At 40.1% G+C, this 22,406-nt stretch overlaps 1 protein-coding gene across 1 annotated transcript in view; it reads left to right on the top strand.

Moving 5' to 3' along the window:
- CAMLG (calcium modulating ligand) overlaps positions 1-22,406 on the top strand; it is a 203,964-nt gene that overhangs the window by 162,605 nt on the left and 18,953 nt on the right. The window contains exon 3 of the mRNA XM_044069233.1: positions 18,886-18,951. Coding sequence (XP_043925168.1) covers positions 18,886-18,951 — 66 coding nt within the window. The remainder of the gene's footprint in view (positions 1-18,885; positions 18,952-22,406) is intronic.

Raw genomic sequence — 22,406 nt, 5'->3', positions numbered from 1 at the left:
ATTCTCACTGTATTAGTACTTGCTGAATTTTGGCTAAAAAGAAACAAAACACAATGAAATTCTTTCTCAAGCTATAATATACTAAGAGCAGTCAGACAAAATAAAAGGGCCATTGGAGTCGCAATTATATAAAAAAACTGTCTGCAGCTTACCCCTTTACCTCTAAATCCTCCACAGTTTGGTAAGGCAGAAATTCTCATATCTATCCTCAAACTCAACCAAAACAAGACATTATCCATCATAGGTGCCTATTTGCCACATGGTAATAACCCTTCTATTATAGAAGACTACTTCTGGGTCTCATCCATCATCTCCCAAGAGAATAAATCATGCTGGGTGATTTCAGTATTGACTGGCCATCTTCTGTAACTCTCCTAACCAATCAGTAAATCTGCGTGATCTCTTATAGCTAATCACCACTTCCACCTATTGTAATAAACGCATTACTAAGGGAACATTAATTGACTGGATTCATACCTCTCTGCCTTATAAAATCTTTACCTGAGTTACCCTTCTAGATACCCTAAGTGATTATCTCCCTACCTGCATAATATGAAAGCAAACTAATATTCAAAAGAAGCCACATTTTAGCATTGAACCTCACACATTTCAACAGAGATTCCTTTATCGTCTTTCTAAAACTGCATAACTGCAATGCTCTAAAATGCATTCCATTAGATGACACCGTATATCTTTTTAATTCTGTTTTCTAGAACATCCTAAATTAACTTGCTTCAGTCAGAAAAAGAGTGAGGTCCAAGCCTGCTCCCAGTTGTCTTGAAATACAAAACACCTTATGAGACTTGGAGATAGAGCCTGGAATACATGGCTGTCCAATAAAATGCTAACAAAACTCCAAAAACTCAAATTAAGTTATATTTTAAAAAAAGCATACTATACTGATCTGCAACCTAACTACAAAAATCCCAAAAATGATCTGGTCCTCTATAAACCATGCTCAATCCCAGTCACACCACTCAGCCATTTCTTACACTTAACACTAACAACTCTACCAGCTGTGCTGATACTTTCAACTCTCATTTCACTCAGTCTCATAATTTCTTCAAAATTCCCCTAATACCAGCAACCAGACAACAGCACCACTTACCATTCTTCTTCATAACCTCTCCTTCCAACTAGTCCCCACTACTTATATAAAATACATATTACTTAAATTGAAACCCACCTTCTTAGCCCCTGATAACCTACCTGATCGATATTTAAGATGGCTGCAAACACAGTAGACTACCCCATCTCAATTCTAGTAAATTGTGCCATCAGTGAAGCAAACTTCTGCTTGCTATACTTTCTTATGCCACTAGGTGGAAGCACCTACCAACACAATAGCTAGTACTACAATTCTCCTGAGGTTTAGTTCCTAAAGCTGGCTAAACTCTTTTTCCAATTCATACTCTCTATCTCCTTAACCGTTGTACAGCCTCTCCCCCCTTGCTAAAACAAGGACATATTTTCAGCCTGTTAACAAAGCTTTTCCCCCCTTAACAGTTTTTCATTACATTATCCACTTACCATAGTATTGTAGTACAGCTGCTGATACTTTTTCTGCTACACTATCTTCACTTGCTGTATCCCGCTCCATTCGCCCTATGGGCTCACTCCGCTCCCCAAATTCCACCCTCCCCCAGTGCTCCTATACTTATTGCAGAAATACACACACCCCTCTCATACAACTACCAATCAGATCTCCCTCAGGGTTTTTTTAGACCGCTCCCACTCCTACACCACACCATCCTACTATCATACTTTCTCCTCCCCAACTCTCACCCTCTTCCACCTGATTCATTAACTAAATCCTTTATGTACCAACCTCTTGTACACAGCCACCTCCTAAACCTACCTCTACCCCCTCTAACTTCCACCACACCTACTCCCCCCTTCCCTCAATCAAACTCCATTCTATGCTCTTTCCTATATCTGATTTCCCACTATGTATACCTTAATGCTGACCAACCTTCTACTACTTCAACTAATCTTCTTACATCATCTCACTGCACCCCATGTACCATTACCCTCCTTCCATAAACACCCCACCAACCCACTCCCAAATGATCAACCTAACTCAAAAATTGGCATCATCTCTCCCTCTTTCCTACCCTTAAATGTTCTAGTCCCTAAAATAAAAATACCCCATTCTTACTCCCTAACTCCACAAAACAAGACAGCGCTTATTAGATACTACCAACTCATACCAAAATCCAAAAGTTTCCCCACCGCTATACTTATAGTAGGTGATATTCATCCAAACCCAGGTCCAAACCCAAACCTTACCTCTAGTCCAAACATCCCTCCCACCTCAGCTCATCTATCTACTCCCCTAAAACAAATCTCCTTCTATTCTATTAATACCAGAAGCATTCTCAACAAACTTCGTCAGTTCCATGCTTGGATAGCAAATCATACCCCTGATGTCATTGTGGTAACAGAAAACTGGCTTAAACCACACAACCTAGATAAAGATACCCCCCCCCCGGCTATAACATGATTCGCCAAGACCGAATGAACAAAAAGGGTGGGGGAGTTGCCATAGTCTGTTCTAGTAATCTCACTATTTCTGTCATCACAAATCCAAAGCCATCTTTCTCCCCAGCAGAAATACTGGCAGTTAACCTTAAACTAAACAACTACACTACAGTCACTATATTAGCCACCTACATTCCACCAGGTGATAATATTCCAATACTAGAAAACATTCTCTCCTATTTTTCCCTGAATATCCCAAATGAAACAATCCTCCTTGGTGACATGAACATCAGTTGGTTAACCCCTAATAACCCTGGATCCATGCACAATATTAATCTATATGGATTTACCCAGCTAATTACTAAGCCAACACACTCTAACAACACCCACACTACAAATACCGTCATAGATTGGATACTTGTCTCAGCTCCATCCAAATATCACAATCCTGAAACTCTTCCTAATTCGCTGAGTGACCACTCACCTATAAAAGTGCTAAGATATACTAGTCACCTCCCAAAACCGCACACATTTTTTTACCAGGCATAATCTCTCCAGTTTTAACCCAGAAACTTGTAACACTCTAATATCTAGAGTAAACTGGGACTTCCTCACTCAGCTTCCTTTAGATGAGGCTGTCATTGCTTTCAACTCTACTGTTCTGGATATCGTTAACTCACTAGCCCCACCTCGTAAAATCAGGACAAAAGCTAAAATATCTCATTGGCTAACAAAAAACACAAGAAATCTAGAGATAAGTCCTGGAAAAAATGGCTTCAAACAAAAAATCCCTATGATCTACAAAGATACAAAGAAACCTGGTCAAAAGACTAATCAACAAAGACAAAAACGAATTATACTATAACCCCCCTTCAACACTAAAATCAGACCCAAAAAAATTTTGGCACGCAATCAATCAAATGCTCCATCCGGGAAACTCTACCTCACCCAACCCTACCCCAGAAATCACACCAGTAGACACAGCAAACACCTTCAACACTTACTTTGTTGAATCAGTATCCAGTCTCTTTAACTCAAATAGCTCCAACACAAAGAACCCACAAACCCAGCTTTCTCTTCTACAACGACTCCTTCTAAAATCTTTTCTCTCAAGCCCATCCCCACAACCCACATCTGTACCTTACTCTCCAAACTTAAACCCTGCTCTGTATCTGCAGATAACATCCCACCCTACTTTCTCCAGTCAGCTGCCCACTCACTTGCTTATCCTATCTCTATCCTCATAAACCGCTCCATCATAGAATCTAAAGTACCTTCCATCTGGAAACACTTCTATACCATACCTATCCACAAAAGGAAGTAACTCCACTGAAATCTCTAACTTTAGGCCTATTGCCATTGTCTCCCCTCTATCTAATGTTCTTGAAAAGTGCATTCATACTCAAGTCATGGATCATCTCTCACAGGAAAACCTACTTACACCTACTCAACATGGTTTTCGACCTAAGTATAGTACCTCTACGACACGCCTATCCTTTCTTAATACTATTTCCTTGGCCAGAGATGACCATAAACTTATCTCCTGTCTCTTCCTTGACCTCTCTAAAGCCTTCGATACTTTCTCTCACTCTCTACTACTAAACATACTATCCAACCTCAGTTTCTCTCCTGATACAGTGGCATGGTTTGAAAGCTATCTTAGAGAGAGATTCCAATCTGCAAAATGGGATACTGCTCAATCAACTCCACGACAAATACAAAAGGGAGTCCCTCAAGGATCCATTTAGGGCCATTACTTTTCAACTTCTTCACAAACTTGCTCTATACCTCCTGCCCACACTCCTCTTTTATACAATATGCTGATGACTCTGCAGTTATAACTATAACTAACTCTCACTCAAAACTCTTAACAGCTACCCAGTCATCCTTTAACTCTGTAGAAACATGGCTCTCCAACAACCAACTCATCCTAAACCCTAAAAAATAAACTTCTACTCTTCCTCCCTAAAACAGCTAACAACATTAAGACCTCCTTCACTATCCAGTCACTCAATAAGACACCAATCATAGCCAAGTCAAGCTCAAAACTCCTTGGTATTACAATTGATGACCAACTAAAATTTGATCTCCACATAAATAATTGGATCAGGAAATCCCATCTTAAGCTAGGTTTACTATATAGAAATAACAAATTTCTTACTCAGGAAGCCAGGATAGCCCTCACTCATGCTTATCTTCTTCCCTGCTTAACATATTGCTCTCAAATTCTTACTAACCTTAACTCCTCTCTCCTTGCTAGACTTCAGACTATTTATCACAAAGTAGCTAGATTTGCAACCCAACAACCCTACAGATCTCACCACTGTCTCTCACTAAGATACTTAAACTGGCTTGAAATGCCCCAACTCCTCCTCCTCTCTCAGCTCCAAACCATACACTCAATCCTATATCAGCCATCTTTCTGTCCAGCCTTACACTCTATTATCTCCCACTATGCTCCTACAAGAAACCTCCATAGCTCTTCCCAAGACCTTCTAAAAATCTACAAGCCCAAATATAAAGCAGGACAAAACATATATAGCTACCGCCCCGCCCTCTATTGAATGGAGCAAACTTCCCCTCGAGATTTGAACACAGGCACATCCCAAACAGTTTAAACTAACACTAAAGGAATATTTCAATAAGAAATGGATCTGCCAATGCTCAAACCCTCCTTGAAAACTTTCCATTCTCAACTTTTCCTTAATCTATGTACTTCTCTCTCTAATACTCACATAACTACTGGTCTGATTTGATACAAAAATAAAAATCTGATTTTTGTACTTTTATATTCCTTTCTGCTTAACTAATATATGTACAACCAATTGTTATCTGTATAAGATTTAGCTATATTCAACTTGTATAAAATCTATACTAATGTACTTAATGTTGTACTTTTATATACTGGAGCTTTTCTCCCCGGGCCTCTGCTCAGTCAGACATTCCCGGTCAACAAATGTAAAATAATTAAAATAAATAAATGGCACTACCCTTTGGGGAAAACAGCCACATATTTCCCCTCCACAAAGAGGACATTCAACTGCTCTCTCAAACTACAGGTCCTTTGCTGCCCCCCCGTCAGTAATACTTGAACGTACATGCAGTCACAACTCTGACATTACCTCACAAAAAAATAACCTCCTCTCTTTATCTAAGCGTGGCTTCCATCCCCCACCACAGTACCTCTACCACTTAAATTAGTTGCAGCAATACAATAAAAGCAGATAGGTGGATGGAAACCTAGTGTCTGCCCTCTTCCTTAATTTATCTAAATACTTCAATACTGTATTGTGTCTTACTCTGTTTTCCTATACAGACTTCATAACCTAGGACGACACCAGTGTTGTATCATGGTTCCATAGCTACCTCCAAAATAGAGCTCCAGCTGTCAAGTTGTGAAAAGACATCTTATCCTTCCTCCTAGACCATAAGGATCAATATTGAGACCCTTTCTCTTTAACATCTTCATCAGTGACCTTCATAAAGGTTGTAAAACTGCATCCCTAGTATAGTATGCAGACGATGCCACAGTTATTTGTATCACAACAAACATCAACAAACTACAAAAACTTACCAAGGACTCCTTCTGTATAGAAACCTGGCTGAAATCTGCCCAGCTGTTCCTAAGCCCAAGTAAATCCAAACTAATCCTATTTACTCCCAAACATTTTACAATCAACAAAGCCTTCTTCTACTTTACCTCATCCAACAAAACAAAAGTTGAACTTGTTACACATACTAAATTGTAAGGCATCTGTGTAGATGAGAAACTAAAATTTGACATGCAGATATCCAAAATATGGTGGAAAAAAATTACCCCAAAATTTACGTTCTCTATATAGATCCAAACCCTTCCTCTCAGACACTATAAGAAAACACATAGCCTCTTCTCTCCTCATGCTCACTCTAACGTATTCTGCAGCCATCCTTAACTACATCCAAGTGACCTTGCTAAACAAAATTGAACAATGTTACTACAAAATAGCACAATTTTCTACCAACCTCCCAAATAAGAGCTCACCACTGTGCTTCCCTAAGGGAATTACAATGTCTGGAATTCCCACATTATCTGATCTACTCATAACTTTTCACAAATCTATAACATTATGTAAAATCCTAAGAAGTTTTCATCCTTCTCTAGCTTTGTACAAATATTTAGCCCTTCCAGGCTACTACATTCATTGAACAAATACCTATTACATGTATCCAAACCCAGAAATTCTGCTGGAAAATCACTACTCTCCCACCATTTTTCTAAATCCTGGAACTCCGTCCCACTGTCAGTACAACAAGAACACTCCCTAAAATTACTTAGAACTCAACTAAAGTCCTACATAGTTACCAGCTCTGTATATCTGATGTTCTTGGATAATCTCCAAACCTTTACAAACTGTCACCACTTTTTATGTAGCTGGCCATAATACAGCTACTACTTCACAATGTAAAACTGTGACTGTCATCTACTCCTTTCTACTACTCATTCTCTCTTTTTACCTGGACCTCCTCTGTACTCCATCATAATTTGTAACTGTTTTCATCCTGTAATTACTTCACTGAGTTCTACTCAGTATCTGTTTACAACTGATTTCATTTGAAAATAACTAGACTCTTAAAAGCTTGATATTAACTATTATTTTACTGTATTCTTGTTTTAACTGTCATGTTTTAATTGAATGTCATATCATTACTATTCTGTGTATGTTAATTTACCATTTTTTGATTGACTGTCATGTCATTACTGTTTTATGTATGTATGTACATTTATTATGCAGGTCTTGTATAACTGCCTTCTGTAAAATGGAGCATTTCTTCCCTGGACCTCCACTGAAAATGGGACCTGTGCCCAGTCGTACTTTCCTATTAAACAAACCCAATAAGTAAATAAGAGAAAATATCCTAATTCTACATCTAATATTGTCAGTGCACTTTTAAACCTCCACTCCAGCAGCCGTAGATCATAGCATGTTTGCAGTAAACTTGATTTTGCCAAGCCTTTTTACTCTTGTTATAGTGTAAAGCCTATATTTCTTAAAACTAAGAAGTACTTGTTTATTTTAATATCTTGAACACACACAACAGTCACTGACCAAACACTACACAAACTGTTTTACTAATATATATATATATATATATATATATATATATATATATATATAGATTAAATTTAGATCATAAACTGTTTTATACAAATACCAATAAAACAAAAAAGTTTTACTTAGTTACCCCTCCCCCCACCTTTTAGCGTCCTTCTAAACATTAATTACATAAATTGGGGTATATGATTAACAGTCCACCCACAGGTTTAACAAAGTCAACAAAAGTCAAGTCTTTTTCAGCCACCTTTTCTTGCGAAGCCATATTTTACAATTGCAATTGATGCTTTATGGTCTCCCATTTACACATTAATTAAAGTGTTGCTGGTCTTTCTGTTCACCTGTATCTCCCAACACCAGACTTGTCAAGTACAAGGTGCTCTTGATTCTTCTAATCAACTCGTGTGTTTTTCTTCTGTCTCTCAAGCATTCCTTTGGAACACTAGAAAAGGTTTCACTGGCAGTGTCATAATATTTCAGCAGAATGAGAAGCAGAGTCCCCTTTTTGTTGGAGAAACTTTTATTTCCTCCATAGCTTTTTCCACATCCAAAAATGTTTTTATCCTCCTGGGAAAAATATTCTGAAGACAGCTGGATGTAGCAAATTTAATCTCACACCTGCCTCTCAACATTCCCTGATTGCTGGGATAAATTTGCTTCTCTTCTGCCAGATGCATAGAGAATAATAATTTTCCACAAACATTCTGCTCTTTCCAATGTTTAATACTTTTTTCTTATGCTGTAGTTTTGTCAGGATCAACTCTCTTTGCTGGTATGAGCTTTACTAATACAAGTCTTAGCTGCTTTCTTATGGCCACGTTTGGAGCACACACTATATATGCCCTTTCTGTTAACAAATCCTGTGGTGGAATATCAGTCCATCTGCTTATTTGTGCTTTCGTAAAATGAATAGTGTGTTATATCCATTTTTTGGTACTGCAGAAATTGAATGGGGAGTCTTTCAGAAATTGTTCATACTGCTCTGTCTTCTAACTCTACCATTTTCTCATACTCTGATAGCCTTTTCTTTTCACCTCTGATTTTTGCAGTTTTATTAGTTCATCTGAATAGATAGTTAAAGCTTCTTCTGTTTATTCCAGCCTTTTGTTATTTGAGTTGATGTACTTCGATGTTTCATTTATGTTAATCACCTCCAAGTATGTTTGGTTTATTTTTTCGTCTAAATTACTGGAAGCCATGTACTGTACCAGAGATGAAGCTTGAACTGCTTTTTTGCTGAATGGCTACAGGATTTTTCACAGTGTATTCTCTTCACCTTTTCTGGTTGATTTTTTCATTCAGGTTCTCTAAATTTCTCCTTTGCTGGCATCCAGGCAGTCTACTTCCTAGCCAGCAACTGAATTTTAGTCAAACTAACAAAACATGGCTCTTGTTTCTCATTTTCTGTTTTCACACTGGGAGAGCTGAAATTAAGCTGTTGATCACTGGGTATCTATCTTGGAAGTCCAAAGTAGATCTGTATCTTGAACTATTCCTAAGTTTTTCAACTCAGATTATTGTCTCATCAAGGTAATGCCTCAGGATTGTGGGTCTCACGGCATCAGTGATTCTCTTCTGATGGTACCTCTTGCAAGAATTCGCTTGAGGAAAATGCAGTAGTACCTGAAAATCTGTATATTTCCATCATTAACATACCCTGACAGTTCGTATTCTAATTTTGTGGTTTGTGAAAAAGAAAGTTTTTGATGGAGATGCATAGTTTCTCAAACTCTAGGTCTCTCATTGTTTCTCTCAGCTGCAGTGCAGTAAGTCACGATAGACACCTTAACCTTTGCTTAGTGAGCAGTGTCTATGAGGATAAAAATGCAGGGTGTTTGGAACAGGAAATACAGGCCATAACACATGAACATTAAGAGATGCTGGCTGTTACCAATATTCCCAACTCTCTCAATCATATATGTTCCCTGGAACCTCTTCTGTTTTTTTTTTTTTACAGATAGCAGTACAGTGATATGGTACATAACATCTGGTTCCCACTTGCTTTTTGCCCTCTGTGCAGACTAGCTGTGGTAGCATGGGATATAGCTTTTCAGGATAGTGTCATTCTACAGGTATCTTGTATATTGTTAGAGCAGAATTGTGTGGTAGATGAGCTGAATAAGACCAGGGCAGACCTTTACAATTGGAAATTGCTTTTACTGTGGGGAGCACCTCATGTAGTTTTTTTTGTCTCCATTCACAACAATCATTTGACAACAGTTTGTTCCGGGACTCCATGAGAGAAGGCCTGGAAAGTGGATGGTGTTTCTTGTCCATGAAGAGGAATTTTTTTTATGCTTTTCCACTAATATCCTTGGCTATTCTGAAGATTCAGAAGGACTCCCCCAAAGATCATTGTGGTGAATCCCTTCTGGCCCAAAAAACAGTGATTCTCCCTTCTTGAAATGGCCTTGGGCAATTATAACAAGCTTCCTTACAGACTCTACTTATACAAGACCAGGGATGTTTGATATGTCTTGACCCCAAACTACAACTGACTGCCTGGACAATAAAATTTTAGTACTTTTTAGGCACAGTTTTTCTGAGGACGTGCAGCAGGTATTAAAGGAGGCAAGAAAATCTGCTACAAGAAAGTCATATGTTGGTAAATGGAAAGGGTTTTATAACTGGTCTTAAATAAAGTAACCAGTACCCATTCAGGGCTAATGTTTCTCTGGTTCTACATTGTGTGTGCTATTGTCCTGTGGCCTGTCTTGCTCCTCAGTCAAGGTTAACTTGTCAGCTGTTTCAGCATGTCTGTCAATGGGTCTCCCTCTTTCAATGCAGTATGCTATAAAAAATGTTTTTGAAAGAGATGTTGCATATGTAGCCTCCTAGAAAACAGGTTACTCCTTTATGGGATCTTAATTTTGTGTTACAAAAAGTAACATTTTCTCCATTTGAACCAGCTTATCAGGATGTTTATGTCTAAAGTGGTATCTGAGTTCACCTTAACTCTGTGTGCCGTCACATGGCACCTCTGTACTTACATTCGAGCCCGCTGTGAGATGGTAGTAATTGTATGAAGTTACACCCGAGTGCCTTCCACAAGCGCATCTAAGTTTACAGTCATATTGTAGCTCCACTGTTAAAAAATAAGTTGAAAAAGTACCTGAAATGTTTTAGTTACTTTCTCAACTTTTCAGTGTGGAGTTACCTGATGCTCATATTTGACTTTTAGGAGAAAATCAGCTCTATATACTTGTAATCGCAGTAAGGCGATTCTCCATGCATTGCAAGGAGCAAGTAGTTTATTTGAGAATCTTTTTTTGGTGCTGAAGAGAAAAGGAACTTGGAGGCCTGTGCTAGACCACCTTTCTCAATCTTTTTGTCAAGGTCCCTAAGTTAAAAAATGTTATCTTTTCAGTCTCTTTTACCTCTTGCCCTTTATTAGCTTTCATGGAAAAGCAAGACTTAAAAGATGCCTAACATTACATTCCTGTTGAGATATTTAAGTTTTTTCTATCTGGTTTACACTATCAGTTCTTTGTTTTAAGGGCATTTACAAACTGCGAGAGAGAGAGAGATGTGATGACAGTGATAAATGCTTTTAAAGCCGTAGATTATCTCATCTCCAGGAGGATTACATATTTTCAGACAGTACGTAAACAGAGGACACCAGATCTTACCCCCTTTACAGACTTTCAGTGATTGCCTGGGATGTAGCAATTCAGCTCAGTTTGACTCTTAATACATTCTATCAGAGCAAAACTTGGTTGCAGACAAGCTAAGCAGGACCAGGACAGGCCCTTAGAAATGGAAGCTTTTATCTTTCAAGAATTGATCTAACTGTGGGGAGCACCTCAGTTAGATATGCGTGTTTCCTCTCAGGGCAGACAAGTAAAACAAATTCTGCTCCAGGATACCTTGTGGATAGGCTTGGAATACAGATACCTTCTCATGTTCCTGTATGCTTTTCCACACTTTCCACTGATAATCAGGGTTCTTCTAAAGATACAGAAGGTCTCCTCAGAGGTTGTGGTGGTAACTTCCTTTTGGCCCAGACAACAGTGGTTCTCCCTTCTTTTCAAAATCGCCAAAAGCAATTACCACAGACTTCCCCACAGACTAGATTTACTCAAGTAAGACAGAGGTTGTTTGACATACTCCAACCTGAAATCTCAGCAGTTGACTGGATGATAGAATTTTGACACCTTTTTTTTCTGAGGATGTGCAGCAGGTATTGAAGGAGGCTAAAAAAAATGCTACTAGGAAATCATATACGTGTAATGGAAAATATTTTGTAGTTGGTGCCTTTCCAAGAACCAGGACCTTTTTAAGACCCAGCTGGCTCTGGTTCTTGATTATTTACTGTCCTCTGTTATTTCTTACTCCTTTGTCAAGGTTCATTTGTTTGGCCTTTCCTGCTTGCTTACCTTGGATCACCCCCTTTCTAAAAATCCTCAAGTCAACTAGTTTTTGAAATAATTTTTTCATACCTGTTCACCCAGGAAACTTTTGACTTCTTGGAATCTTAACTTTGTGCTTGAAACAAAATTGTGTTGTTTTTCCATTTGAACTAGTTCATCAGGCTAAATTGAGGTTCTTAACATGGAAAACTAGTTTACTTATTGATGTTCTTCATGTTTCACTGTTGCAGTCATCACATTTGGGTTATCCCTGCCAGGGTAGCCCTCAGCCAGCCTGAATACCAGAGGCTTAGTATTTCTGCGTCAGTTGCTGACACTTCAGGACTGACGTCAGGTCATCAGTAGTATAAAGTAAGGCAGCCAACACCATTACATCAGTCTTTCTTGCCGAGGAACCCGAAGCAGAAGGAGTTTGCATGAGTGCCGGTCGGCTGCTACCTGAGTTTCGTCTTCCGAATTGAAGCTGAAATCTTCTAAAGCTAAGTACCCCGTTGGGAATCCTTTTTTCTTGCTCTAACCGATGTCAGAAAAAGTTAACAATTGTCTTGCCTGTGGAAAGCAAATACCACACTGAGACTTTCATTCTTACTGCGTCACTCAACATCCCTCGCTGTTGCTTTTGTGCTTTGTTCAACGCCAGAACGGTACGTCGTCAGGCCCTTATTGTAGCTAGATATTTTCGCTCACAGTCCTCTAATTCTGATATGGCTTCGGTAAGCCATCAGACAGCAGAGCTTCTGAAAAAACGTAAGGATAAAGACAGAGACTGACTGCACAGGTCCAAACCTACCGATGACGCTTCCGTTAAGCTAGTCGTCAGTTCCCCGGTCCTCAGTGAGGCGCTTTCACAGCCCCTGATGCCTGCTTCTGTGGATTCGCAGGCCGCTACCGAGACCCTTTCAGAGTCCGGTATGCTGCAAAACTCTTCTTCGACTAAAGATCCTGCAGTTGTCTCTACCTTGGATGGATCCGGAGCCACTGAGCAGGCACCAGCTTCAGAGGAAGTAGTTTGCACTACCAATTCTTGACACAAACTGACGACTTCTTTCATGTCTACCGTTCTTTCAAAAACTACCGAGTTTCTAAGGCCCAGGGTACGAACCACGTCCAAGAAACGGACAAGCCAATCTCAGGCACCTGCTTCCTTGCCTCAGTCTCAAATGCTTAAAATGGCGGAAGGCCTTGTAATGTTGATCAGGAGAAGTCAAGCTACCCCTTCCAAAAGAAAAAGAGATCTGTCCCCAGTAGTTTTATCTGAACAGGGGTCTGATGACTCTGATGCATCTGAATATGAAGACATGCGACCCCAGTCTGCTTATGAGGATTGTGATGCAGAGGAATCCATTCCTTCAGCCTCTCCACCTGAGGACTTTTCCTTTGGGGAAACCCTCGTACTTTAAGGGAGCATTTCCAGTTGGAATGTCAGGACTACCCTCAGTCTAAAAAGAGACTCGAGGAATTCTTAGATCTTCCACAGCACAGACCCTTGGCCATTCCTCCTGTCCTGGATGTTGTGGATGATGTTTTCATGCAGTCTAGTTTGACTCCTGGCACCCTCCCTCCTGCTCCCAGGAAACCTGACAGGTATTACAGAGTCCCTGACTTGCACAAATTTCTTTTCAAAAATCCCACTGCTGACCCTGAGGTTATTTCTCAAGGGCCTAAAGAAATTAAAGCAATTTCTGCTAAGAATCCCATCCCCTCAGATAGGGATTCCCGAGCACTACACAGATGGGGAAAAAAGTATACACCTCTGCTACTCTTGCTATTAGAGCACTAAATTGTAAGTTCCATATGCTAAAATTTCAGCAACATACTATGGAACCCCTCAAACAAAAAATATCATCCTTTCCTGCTTGTGCAGAAAATAGTTACAAGAGTTAATGCATTCTGCAAGTCAAGTAACTAAGCACACCTTACACTGTGGTTTTGACTCCCTAGAAGCTTCTTGCAAGGCAGCAGTCACCGGTTCTGTCCTTAGAAGACATGCTTGGCTTAAGGAACAGCCCTTGCCAGACCATGTCAAATCTAAATTATTTGGATGCACCCTTGCACAAAGGCAACTTATTTGGCACCAAGGCAGAGGAGGTCTTAAAAAAGATGGAAGAAAAAGCAAAATCTATGCAGACAGTTAAGGATTTCCACCCAGGTTCAGTAGGCATTGCCCCTCCAAGCACTGGTCCTTTCCTGACCCCTCCAGGTCAGTTCAGCCCAGACCCCGGGATACAGACCCCCTCCCAGACAACAGCCACAGGGAATGCAGAGATCAAAGCAATGGAGTTCCTCCACTTCAAAACCAGGGAGTGCAAAGTCACCCTCTCATGCTAAGAACTCACAATGACTCCCCACTTCTACCCCCTCCCTCTGCCCACCTGAACTTGCCCCTAGGAGGAAAACTCTCCTTCCATGCAAGCACCTGGGCCACCATTAGCAACGACCGCTGGGTCCTCAACATAGTGTCCCAGGGATACAGACTTTCTTTCCACACTGTCCCAATCCCAAAAGGGTTCCCAGATCTTCTTCCAAACCAATGGGCAGAGGCCAAAAAGCAAGTCATTTTCCTGCCCTCTCTATGAGGGCAATAGAGCACGTTCCTGCAGAACAGATAGGCCAAGGTTTTCACTCCAGGCTTTTCCTGGTACCCAGAAAAGTGGGCACCTGGCGCCCCATCCTCTATCTATCCATTCTAAACACCTTCCTGGTGATACCAAAATTCAAAATGCTCACCCTCCAAAAACTACTACCTATGCTATCCAAAAATGCTTGGCTAGCCACCATAGACTTAAAAGAGGCCTACCTCCACATCCCATTCAGGGAATCATGCAGGAAGTATCTACGTTTCAGGGCAGGATCTCTGCACTTTCAGTTCTCTGCGCTTTCCTTTGAGGTATCTACTGCTCCCAGAGTTTTCACAAAATGTCTGGCTCCCGCCATTGCTTTTTGCAGACAAAGAAATATACAAATTTATCCATACTTATACGACTGCCTAATTCAGGCAAACAGGAAAAGCTGCTCAAGCACCTGGCCTTTGTAAAGTCCCTACTGACCTCCCTGGGGTACACCATCAACGAAAAGAAATCCAAACTAGTACCCACCCAAAGGATTATATTCCTGGGAGCAAGCCTGGACATAGCATTCCAGATGACATTCTTTACACCAGAAAAGCAAACTTACCTGACAGCCTCTTTCTCTCAACTAGCCACCAGACCCAAGTTATCTACAAGGAAAATCCTGAAAGTTTTGGGGTTCATGGCATCTTGCATTCTACTCATTCCATATGCTGGACTGCATATGAGGAAACTTCAGTGGTACCTAAAAAGCCTTTGGTGTCAACACTCTCAAGACGTGGAAACTCTTATACCAGTGATACCTTGGCTAAGGAAAGATTTTCTTTGGTGGGCAGCAGCCTGCTACCACAACAAGGGGCTACCTTTCTCACCACCCCACGCCGCCCAGACCCTCACCACAGATGCATCAGACTATGCCTGGGGTGCACACCTGGACGGCAGGTGCATCCAGGGCCAATGGAGCCCACAGCAAATACATCTGCACATTAACCAAAAAGAGTTGTTAGCTGTACAACACGCATTGACAGCTTTCAGGCCCCTTCTCTCCCCAGGGGCTCTCCTGATCAAAACAGACAACACCACTGTGATGTGGTATATCAACAAGCAAGGAAGGACTCACTCCTACCCTCTGTGCAGGCTCGCCATGACCCTTTGGCACACAGCCTCAGCCATGCAACTCCACCTGTTAGCACAATTCCTGCCAGGCTCTCTAAACTCTCTGGCAGACAACTTAAGCAGAAATCTTCTGGACCTACATGAGTGGCAGCTAGACCAAAGAACCTTCACCCTAATAACTCAGAAATGGGGCATCCCGAAGGTCGACCTCTTTGCTTCCCACTCCAACCATCAGCTCAGCAAGTTTTGCACCAGGAAGCCTCACTGCAGGGCCTGGAAAGTGAATCCTTCCCCTGGCTCAATCTCTCGGTCTGTGCATTTCCCCTATTACCTCTCATTACCAGGGTACTGCTCAAAGTAAGGGAGGAAAAACCAAGGACAATTCTGATTGCTCCAGACTAGCCTTGCCAGCACTGGTACCCACTGCTGTGCAGCCTGTCCCCACTGCCACCATGCCATCTCCCTCAAACCCCAACCCTCCTGACCCAGAGGGAAGGAAAATTCATGCATCCCCAATTGCAGACTCTCAGTTTCGCAGCCTGGCTTATTCCCTGACCACTGATCAAGCTGCCAATCTCAGTAAACAGGTTCTAGGTGTTATACATGAGGCTAGATGCCCTAGCACTAGAAAGACTTATGCTGAAAAATGGAAAAGGTTCTGCACCTGTATTCAGGCCAAGGGAACCGATGTAGCACAGCCCTCACTACCTCTCATCCTGGATTACCTAGCTGACCTGCTACACAGTGGTCTCTCCTTTTCCTCTATTAAAATTCAAGCCTCTGCTATCTCTGCTGATTTTAACACTGAGCACCCACTTTTCTCACACCCTGTTATCAAACAGTTCCTAAGAGGGGCTAACAACTTGAGGCCACTCAGAAGAGCACCTACCCCAGCTTGGGACCTAAACTTTGTGTTGGAAAAGATCACCCTGTCCCCCTTTGAACCAGCATCTTCAGCAGAGTTAAAGTTTCTCTCCTGGAAGACAGCCTTGCTTCTGGCCATCACTTCAGCCAGAAGAGTGTCTGAGCTACAAGCACTCATGGCTGTAGAGCCCTTCATCATCTTCCAAGCTGACAGGGTGTCCCTCTGGACTAACCCATCCTTCATGCCCAAAGTGGTGTCCAGTGTGGCTTTCAACCAATCCATTCATTTGCCCACCTTTTTCCCTAACCCACAAAACAAGGCAAAAAGGATCTTGCACACTCTAGATGTGCACAGACAACGCAGATTCTATCTAGACAGGACTAAATCATTCAGAAGGTCTGATCAATTGCTAGTCAGCTTTGCTGCAGGGGCAGAGGGCAGAGCCATATCCAAATGAACCATTTCCAAATGGATAGCACACTGCATCCATTTCTGTTACAAGCAACACGGGAAACCTCCCGCTAAGGGGGTTAGGACTCACTCTACCAGAGCAGCCTCCAGCTCTGCAGCTTTTCTCAGAGGAGTCCCCACCAGGGACATCCTGGAGGCTGCCACATGGACATCTGTTCACACCTTCACCAAGCATTACTACCTGCCTATCTTCTCCAAATCCAGAGCAAGGCTTTGCCACTGCAGTTTTGCAGGGCATTGTAGCCAGCTCCCAGTCTTCTTGAGTGCCTCCACCCTTTTCCTCACCTTTGGGAATCAACCCAAATATGATGACTGCAACAGTGAAACACAAAGAACATAGTACAGTTGTGTATACTTGCCATAAATGTAGATGTTCGAGTGTATTCACTGTTGCAGTCCTGGTTTCCCTCACTCCACCTCCCCCCACCCCATATTCTCTCTCTCTCTCTCTCTCTCTCTCTCTCTCTCTCTCTACAAGGAACTGTTTGGTATTTACTTTCTACTGGTGGGATTCTTCCACCATATCCTGGCTCCCACTTGGGGGCTCCTGACAGGGCAAGAAAAACTGATGTAATGGCGTTGGCTACCTACTTTATACTACTGACAACCTCATGTCAGTCCTGAAGTGACAACAACCAATGCAGAAATACTACCCTGGCAGGGATAACCCAAATGTGATGACTGCAATAGTGAATACACTCTAACATCTACATTTATGGTAAGTGTACACAACTGTACTTTCTGACTTCAGCTAGGAGAATATCTGAGTTACAATCAGTTATGGTAAGTCACCCCATTTTCCACAAGGGCAGGATTTCTTGTGAGAAAAAAATCTCACTTTTATGACTAAAGTGGTTTCAGTGTACACTAAGCCAGTCTGTCTCCCTCCCTTTTTACCTGATCCCAAGAATGAGGTATAAAAACTTCTTCATACTCTAAACGTCCACAGGTAATTCTGATGCTACCTAGATAAACCTCAGTCCTTCAAGAAAGCTGACCAACTGTCATCTCATATGAGGGTAAAAGGAAAGGACAACTAGTGTCAATGCAGACTATTTCTTGATACTGTCTCATGCTATTTCCTTTTTTTATTCTCACCATAATAAGACACTTTGAGGCAGGGCTAGGGACCATTCTACCATGTCTTTGACTTCTTCATTGGCTTTATGGAAAGGGGTAGACTTCAGAAGTATTTTAGAGGCAGCAAGTTGGTCCTCTGTACATACTTTTCCAAAACACTACAAACTAGATTCCTTTTCTAGGTTCAGAACAAGTTTTGCTATGACATTCTGCAGGGGATCCTGGATTTTTAACTTAGTGTTTCCTCTTTTTTTAGGCTATGGAACTCTACCTGTATCATGTATGGCTTAGAGTACTGCAACAGTGAGCTAATGTTGTACAGTTGTATAAGAAAATTTCTTATAACATTAGATGTTCTAATAATTCACTGTTGCAATAGCAGTTCCCCCTCCAGACCCTTGTTTTGGTATTTTTGTATTGGCAGGTTATGAATGTATAAACCTTTGTGTATACACTTACTCTTCTGTTTTGTTGACTAGCATTTTTTACTTTCAGTGCTATTTCTTCCCTTCTTGAGACAAGAAAGCTCTGACGTTTTTGGTGCTGTGACTTTTTATAAGAGCCCCTCTCAAACTCATGACAGCTCCACTTGGAGGGCAACCTTAAGCTTTGAATAGCTGGTCATTGGTAGTGGTAAGACCCATATAGTGTAGGCTACTGCAGCTGTGATGTAACAGAAAATGTAAGTTTATTTTCATACCTGTAGTTTCCATTCTTCAAGAAAGATAAGAGAATAAGACAGTTTGCTCACATTTTTTTTTACATTCCACATGTACACAAGTTATGCTTTCAAATAATAATTAATATACACTATGTAATGTTCATTTTCTTTCTTTTTGCAGTGTATTTTTGCCCCTTTTCTAACTCTACAACTAGCTTACATGGGCTTATCGAAGTATTTTCCAAAGGTAAGACTTCATCTGAATAGAATTAATTTTAATTTACATTGGTTTCTTGCTTGGTAGGTTCATTATTGTCTTACATATACTTGTCAATAAAGTTGTGGTATGTTTGCTGTCATGTCCTATCCATAACTTTTGGTTGTTTCTATTTCTACAATGTATACTTTTTTTTCTGCTCTCGCCTTTGTATTTGTTTGGCAGAATATGTAGTTGGTTTCACAGTCTTACTAGAGTTCTGTTCTAGACAGTCCATTACCTTACATTAGATACATGTTTTGTATTCATTAATACAAAACACACACACTGTCAGTAGTCAGGAAATCTCGAAAAGGTTTTCTTGTGTATTCGAACACAAATAGCAGCAACCATAGAATTCAGCAATAAAATCCACTTTAATAGTAAAACTGGAAAACCACCGGATTGAGCGCTTTCATCCCCTGACTGGGGATTTCATCAGAATCAACACTCGTTTCATTTGAACCTTAGTTCAACCCTTAAACATGTATGGCTTTGCTGAAGATGTTGGAGAGACAAACACATTAACCATCCCTTACTATTCATACCATATTTTTGTTTAATGTTAGGCTTTCTTACCTGTTTTTGTACCCAAAATGATATCGGGAATCTTCTGATAACAGACCGTCTTAGTTGTATAACTCATTTATGTCTCACTGGCTGCTTTCCTTTGGTCTCCTTGAAGAAATTATATTTTGACAACATTAGTAGGAAGACCATGTCATTAGATAAGTTATGATGTCCTGACTGAAATCACTGTTACAGTATTCCAAACCAGTGGGATTTCACTGCTGATGTCTGTCTGGGGTACCAAAGCATAACCTTCTCAGTGTGGTATGTTCAATGTTTAATTTCAGGTCGTAAATGTAGGCATATATAGGCATGTATGACTGTAGATCCTCAGACTATCTCGTTTTACTTTGAAAGTCGATTACCACTTAATGCCTCTGGCTGATAACTTTAAAGACCCTACAGATGGGTCATTGGTTGGGTATATCTTCTCCACCATTTATAATTTTCTTATTTAAATTTGACAATTTATTAATGTTCTTTCCCCAGAACTGACATATGCCATGGTGTGGTACGCCAGTTACATAAGCATGCATATCCCAGATATTTTGATTTCTTTTTTGCAGTTGACACAATTTCCCTCTTTGTTATTGTTAGTGGAGTCTTGTGTTTGCAAGCCAAGACACCAGCGCAGGAGGTGTTCATGTTGCCATTAGAGTAATAGGACTATGTTTTCATTGTTGAGGAAGAGTGATGTTGACTTCTGCCACCAGGGTATATTAGAGGTACAGCTTAGCTACATGAAGGCAAAGAAAGAAATTCTGTAGACTAACTTTGTGACAAAGTTAATAGCATCTGAAAGCTGTTGTTGTAGACACTGGTGGGGATGATCCTATTTGCAGCTGCAGGCACAATCATTGTTACAAGATCAGATATTTGGAGGGCAGGTCTAGACCTGATTTTAACAGCTCTATTAAATCACAGTTTAAACAATCCTATACACTTAAGTTAATAGAAAATAAAACAAGCCATAGTGACATCTTCCATTATTTTTGAGTTATACGTTTGTTTTTTTCGTTTTAAGAATTATCGTTCACTCCAACACAGCATAAATTGCTCAGTTCCGATCTTCTTAAGCATCACTCGTCCTAAGCATTGCTCTGCATGTATTGTTCCTACAAATTACATTTGTTTCCATGCAGTTTCTCTTTCCCTTTCCTAAAGATCTTACTTCCAGTTCTTTCATGTCCTGTACAATATTTAGTATTTCATTTAAGTTTTGTTTAGATTTTGATTTCCATTTTTAGTGATTGATTTTTCAGCAGCCAGGCAGTAGCATTAAACTTAGTAAGGTCTTACTATGAGTCATAAATTCAGATCCTGTGTCGCAATTCAAAAGAATCATTTCCTTAGTCACAAGCACTTGCTCTCCCTAAATTACTGACAAAGTAGTTTGTAGTGATTTTTTTAAGTCTTCCAACTTGTTACACTTCCAAAAACATGTTCTCAGTTACTTTTTTTCTTTCCCATTACGCCTTCAACATTTGATTAACTACCTGAAGAAAAATTGCCTGAAATCTGCTTGGAGTATAAAAATATCTGTGCAAACACTTACAAGCAAAAACTGTTAATCTTCTGGACTTTTTCATACTTGGAAGCCATACAGATATCCTTCTATTAGTCCTTTCGAAATCACTTCTCCAATCTCTCTACCCAATCTTTTCTTACTTGCGCTGATTAATTCTTATAATTATCATGCAATTGTGTATATGCCCTGCCAGTTATCCATTTTTTAATAGCTGCTTCTGTTGTAGGTTCAAGTAAAAACTATCAAAGTTGCTCTTTCACTTAACACTCCCCTATCCATATTCCTTTCTTTTTGTATCAGGGAGTGATACTGGTCAGAGTATGTATAAAGGTAGTCTAAGTTGCTGTCCAAGCTTCTGTTTGGCTTCAACCCACTGTATTACCTTTCCCTCTATAGTTATTTGCTCCCTGTACCTTGGTTCCTTTGCTAATTTTCCCTTTCAATTCCAGCCCCTTTTACTTATTTTCTTCACCCCTATTTGAAGTCATCCCTATTGGTAAAATCTAATTTCTCCATTCCTGTGTTGGCTTAGTTTTTATAATGCTTTAACTAGTTCATGAGGATAATATTCTTTATGAGAATAATATTCTGGTTGTTGTTCTCTTTAAGGCCTTGCATCCAAAACCATATTGTCCTTATTTCCTGAACTCCTTCCCCCACCCCACATCCTTTCATTGTCATCCCTTTCAACTTTGATGTATAACTTTCTGCTTGTATTATTTATATAAACCTTAACTACATAGCTCTAAAGTATCCCTTCAAAGCAGGTAATTTAAATAATATCATTCAGTAATGGAAATCAACTTATCCCCATAAATTTTGCCCTATTCCCCTCCCAAATAAATTCCTTCAACTCTTTGTTAATTATCACCACAACTTCTTTAGTTGATAAAACTCTGCCTGACCAGTATATAAAACTAAACAGAGTAAAAAACATTTTCACTGCTTGTATTGTACTGTTCATATCCATAATCAATACCTTCAAGTTTTTAATTTTTTTATGTTCTGTAGTCTCTTACTGCATATCTGTAGCTGCCATAACATAATCCTTTTTAATCCATACACCTAAGTACTTCATCTTATCATGTCTCCATAAATATGGGTATTGATGAATTAATTCATGTGTAGGTAGATACTACACTGCTATAGCCTTTATGTCCCAGAAAGACTTGAAATCGTCTGAAGTTTTTCCACAACAGTGAAATATTCTTTTTGGATTTTTCAAGTATGAAATAATTAACTGTAAGTAAAGCTAACTTTCTATGATTATCATGTTATTTATATCCTTAGATTTCTTAGTCCCTTATTTTCCTTGCCAGTGCATCTAAATATAAAAGAAATAACAAAG

The sequence above is a fragment of the Protopterus annectens genome, chromosome 4.part0 (assembly GCF_019279795.1).
Source record: "Protopterus annectens isolate FY-2018-M chromosome 4.part0, PAN1.0, whole genome shotgun sequence".
NCBI lineage: Eukaryota > Metazoa > Chordata > Ceratodontiformes > Protopteridae > Protopterus > Protopterus annectens.
This window is presented reverse-complemented; position numbering and strand designations above follow the sequence as displayed.